Genomic DNA, 5,488 nt, shown 5'->3' on the forward strand with positions numbered 1-5,488 from the left:
AGAGGCAAATCTATGGATAGAAAGGAGACCAGTGGTTGAAATTTGTGAACTTTATGTCAATAAAGATATTATCATCAAGAAAAAAAAGGTTTTCTATAGTTTTAAGTTTGAAATAATAAGTAAGTCAGAAAACATTTGAAGTATGTAAAATATAAAGACAATATGTTAAAATGTGTGTAATATAGATAAATACAGTGCTTATTGGAAATTAATGGCACTTAAGTGCTTATGACTTTTTAAAAAAGAGAGGCCTCAAATCAAAGACTTCGCCATATTATAAAACTATATAAGAAAAATCAAAGTAAACATAAACAGAAAAAATTGTCTACAGATAACAGAAAAAGTCATAAAATATATATAATCGGTTATATATATTTAATATATAATCAATTAATCTAAAAAGTTGCTTTGAGATCAATAAAAATGATGATTCTCTAAACAGACTGGTTAGGCCAAAAAAATGGAGACACAAATTATCAATATAAACTAGAAAGAAAAATGCCACATGATCTCACATACTGAATATAAAAAATGGTAAAGTTAAAAAAGCATAGGGTAGCATCGTGGTTACAAGAAACTAAAGAGCTATTGAGATATGTTAGTCAAAGTGTACAAAACTTCAGTTAGAGGAGTAAATTTAAGAGGTCTAGTGGAAAACATGGTACTGTCTTCATGACAACGTATTATTGAAGATTGCTAAGAATACATTTCAAGTATTTTCATCACAAAAAATGGTAAATATGTGATTTTATGTTATAATCATAATAGAATTTATAACATATTTTAGTAACACCACAGAATATAAGGTCAACATTGATTTTTGATTAACAATGAATAATAGGAAATTGAAAGTTTTAAAAAGTACTACTATTTAAAACAGCACCAAAAAATCAAAAACCTTTAAGCATAAGCAATAAAATATGTACATATGAATTAAACAGACCAATTAAACAGGTGGAAGACATATAAAAATAAATAGACTATTTTTATGAATTGGAAGCTTCATGATAGGATGCCCATCATTTCTAAACTGATGTATATATTTAATGCCTTTATTTACTACATGGCAATCTTCATTTCAAAACTAAAAGCAATAATTGCACTATTCAGGTTTCTGTGACTTGTAAATTTTTACTGTATGAATTATAACTGTTTTAGCCTAGGAAACTCAGAGTTCAAAATCAATAATTACTTTTAGACAAATGCACAAAATAAAATATTTTCCTTAACTGTATTAAGAACTATGATTTCTTCTGCTCTAATATATGAATTTAATGTTACAAAATGCAATATTTTTGCCAAATAAAATGCATGATTTTATTCACATTTTAAGTAAAAATAAAAAGGAAAAAAAGATAAATAAATCACTCAGTATAACAGAAGAGAGTCCAGAAATAGGCTATCTTCAGATAACAAAAAATTTGATCATAAATATAAAAAATAGTTGTTAGATATTATCAAAACCAAAAACATTACTCTGAGAAAAACAATATTTAAAATATGTGGTGAGAAAACAAACATTGGGAAGTATATTTAATGAGCATTTATCTAATAAGTAACTAATCTTGTATATATAATAAACATTTAAAACTCAAAAGTAAGTACATAAACAGTGAACTAAATAAATGAGAAAGTGATGTGAACAGACACATCTGCAAAGAAGATACATGAATGAAAAGCAATTCAGGAACAACAGAAAATCTGAACAGACTGAAAAGTCAACAAGCTTTCTTGCATCTGTAGAGAAAAGCGGGGACACAAGGAAATCCTCTGCTACCAAGATTAGACAGTCAATTACAAGGAGTCCTGGCTTACATAAGTGGAAAATGATGAGCAGAAAACATGCCGGCATCTATTTCCAGTGGAGACTCAACATGAACAATTAAGAGATTTAAAATTTCTTAGGGATTGAGTTACAGAATGCCCCAACACCTCTGTGAAGTTTATATCCAGGAAATCAATCATGTTCTCACAGTAAATATCAAAAAGTCACACTGACCTTTAGCAATGCGGGGAGAGGGAAAAGCAATTCTACAATTTTGTACTTTGCTCTTCTAACAGGTTCTGCTTCAGGATGAAACTGTTTTACCCAAAATTATTATTATTATTGGGGTGGGGGGCGAATGTTACTAAAGCCTAACTCACCAGAGTGAAGGAAAATAGCAGGCTGTAGTCAACTCTAGCCATCTTGCTCCACCAAAGGGGAGTAGGAGTAGCGCATGCCTGTCATCACTATAGCCACGCCCCTGTGAACCACTTCCTCTAACCTCACCACACCTGCCTCCAGTTACCATCCAGTTAATCGCATCAGAGATCAATTCACTGATTAGTTTAAGGCTATAACCCAATCATTTCTCCTCTAAAACTTCTTGCATCATCTCACACGTGAGATTTTGGGGGACATCACATCTAAACCATAACAAACATCTACAAAACAAAGACAAACAGAACATATATGCCAAATTTCATAATGTGTAAGTATTGAATAGAATTTATTAAAATGGTGTAATAATAAAAATATTTAGGTATCTTACAAAATATCTAAACTGTTATTCAATATAATAGACTGAGAATTTTTAGAGTAATCAGTTTTTGCATGTTTCCCAAAAGAAAAATAATTCAACATCCTACTCAAAAAAAAAAAAAAAGATATAGTTACAATTTGGCTTATTTCATCAAAAGTTTCTTTCAAAGTTTAAATTCCCTATTGTAGCAAATCATCTCACAATCATACTGACCCAAAATGCCTACTGTTTCTCAATGAAAAGACACATCAAATCATTTTCCTTAAACAAATGAACAATGAAAAGGTAATAACTATTCTAAAAGAAACTCATGTTAAACTGAAACAAAGCATAGCCAACTTGAAAAGCAGGAATTTATTGTCATATCCTGTGTTTACTAAACAACAAAAAAAAAATGATAAAGTATCGTAGAAAAGTTGTAGACTTGAAATCAGAAGGCCAAGTGTTTAATCTGGAGTTTTTCTTTAAGATGCCGTGTAACTTTAAGTAGATCATTAAGTAAATCACTCTGAGGTTCACTTTAGCATCCATGCAATAAATACATACTGATGTTCTGTTATATGTTGTATTAACTTAACAAATAAATAAGAAAACTCTTCATTAAAAGAGTGCATAGTGTGCAAAATGTGCACTAGTAGACCATCTGTAGGACCTTATATTTCTGGTATTGAAAGGAGATCTTTCCCAGAGGAAGAAATAATTATGATAATAGAAGCATGCTGCCTGACGCATGCTTCTAATGGCAAGTGAAAAAGGTCCACCTCCCACATGACATGATGTAACCCTTGCATTACTTGATCTGACATTATTACATCATTGACATCTTTACATCAGAAAAAAAATAAAGTTGAAAATAATATTTAAAAAGCACAAATTTCTTCCCTAAAATAGTTATTCAGGGGAAAAAAGTGAGAATAAAGGAATTATGCAAATGCTATGAAAAGGAAGACATTCTTTATAAAAAGTGGAAATTACTGAGAGAAAACTCAAATTTTTTCACCATGATAAGACTGTAATGGGACAACCTGCCCTATGTATGCCTTGTCCAGTCACTTGCCATCTCCCAGTGTGGACCTCTGGACTGCTCCAATGCTGAATACCCTTAACTGTCCAAGCCCTATCTGAAAGAGAGCAAGGATTTTGGATTACTTCTGCCAACTTCACTCCTGCTCCAGCAGGAAGCTGCTTGGAAATGTTGTCTCCCATTTGTCCATAGAAATAGAATGTAGGAATTGACAGCGGGGAAATGTAACAGTGGTCCACTTTGTGCTTTGAATATAGCCCTTGCTGCTGTGCCACTGCAACTTATTTTTAAAATGGACATGTATCTTTCTCTTCCTCCTTAATCTCTCCCCTCCTTAATCTCATGGGAACAGGATTACCTTTCTTCCCCATTTTAGACAGATTTTTCTGTTCTTTAATACACATCCACCATGGGAACAAAGTAATCCAGACCTTGGAAATGATACCATAAGATCTCAGAAATGACAATCTCCCAAATTACCAAGTGAATTACAACTCCAACAGAAAACATGTGGAATATGGCCTTCGAATCACCTCTTTAAAAGCCCACTGTTCCTGTTCGTGGGGGAGAATCAAAGCTTTTAGGTCAGAAGTCCCTTGTGTTTCTCCTTTGCTAGCCAAAAAAAGAAAAGAAAGTAATGGGATAAGAAGTCTGCCATTAAAATTTTTATAATTCAGTATAATGAACTATTAATGAACTGTAGAATTACATGCAGACAAAGATGGTGTTTCTGATCATCAATTTCTCCTCATCAGGGTTTTCTTCAGGGCACCTTGAACATCTTTGTTCCTCAAGCTGTAGATCAAAGGGTTCATCAAAGGAACTGTATTGGTGTAAAAGACAGAAGAGATTTTTCCTTCATCCATTGACACAGCAGAAGATGGCTTAAGATACATAAATGCGCCTGATCCAAAGAACAGAGAGACAGCAATTATGTGGGAACTGCAGGTACTGAAGGCTTTGGACCTGCCCTCAGTGGAGCTTATTCGGAGGATGCTGGAAATGATAAAGCCATAGGAAATAATGATGGTGAGACTGGGCACAATGATGTTGATGCCCACCACAATGAAAACCTCCAGCTCACTGATGTAGGTGCTGGTGCAGGAGAGCTGCATCACAGGAAGGATGTCACAGAAATAGTGGTTGATGATGTTCACCTCACAGAAGGTCAGTCTCAGCATGAATCCAGTGTGGGCCATGGCACCAGAGAATGCCATCAAGTAAGAACCAAGCATAAGGTTGGAGCACACCTTAGGAGACATGGATAAGTTGTACAAAAGTGGATTACAGATGGCTACATAGCGGTCATAGGCCATTGATGTCAGCACATAGCACTCAGAAATAGAAAAAAAACTGAAAAAGTAAAGCTGGGTCATGCATCCTCTGTAGGAGATAATATTCTTCTTTAATACAAAGTTCATCAGCATTTTGGGTGTAAAGACAGAAGAGTAACAGAGGTCAATAAAGGACAAGTTAAAGAGGAAAAAGTACATTGGGGTGTGAAGATGTGGATTCAGCCCAATTAGAGTTATCAAACTCAAATTTCCCAATACAGTGACCATATATATTATTAGAAAGAGGATGAACAGGGGGACTTGGAGGTCTGGCTGGTCTGTTAGCCCCACCAGAATAAACTCAGTCACAAAAGAGCCATTTCCATGAGCCATTCTTCTTTATAGGAATCTGTGGATACAGGGAAAATGGGTTACATTAGAGGACAACCTCTTTCCAGAATATTTTTTACACAATTTGGGACATCACTGGAATTGACTGAAACTAGCCTAAGGTGGATGCACAGAATCAGCCTTTATTATTATTATTATGACGCTGAGTGACACTTTCTTCCCCTTTTTAGAATCTGAACAAAGTAAGTATAGCAGAAACATCTCCCCTACAGAGTGAATGCCAGTGCTGCCGTGTGCAAATACGAGGGCTGAAA

General features: G+C 34.2%; 1 protein-coding gene across 1 annotated transcript; it reads right to left on the reverse strand.

The window, feature by feature from the left end:
• Positions 1-4,286: 4,286 nt before the first annotated feature.
• On the reverse strand, positions 4,287-5,222 carry LOC107153563 (olfactory receptor 147-like). The gene has a single exon (XM_015499104.2). The coding sequence runs from the start codon at positions 5,214-5,216 to the stop codon at positions 4,287-4,289; it is 930 nt and encodes a 309-aa protein (XP_015354590.1). The 5' UTR covers positions 5,217-5,222.
• Between the last annotated feature and the right edge of the window lie 266 nt (positions 5,223-5,488).

Source organism: Marmota marmota, unplaced genomic scaffold, assembly GCF_001458135.2.
Source record: "Marmota marmota marmota unplaced genomic scaffold, marMar, whole genome shotgun sequence".
NCBI lineage: Eukaryota > Metazoa > Chordata > Mammalia > Rodentia > Sciuridae > Marmota > Marmota marmota.

What these genes read in the sequence shown, in the direction of transcription:
- LOC107153563 (XM_015499104.2), bottom strand. Translation starts at nt 5,216, where the DNA reads ATGGCTCATGGAAATGGCTCTTTTGTGACTGAGTTTATTCTGGTGGGG.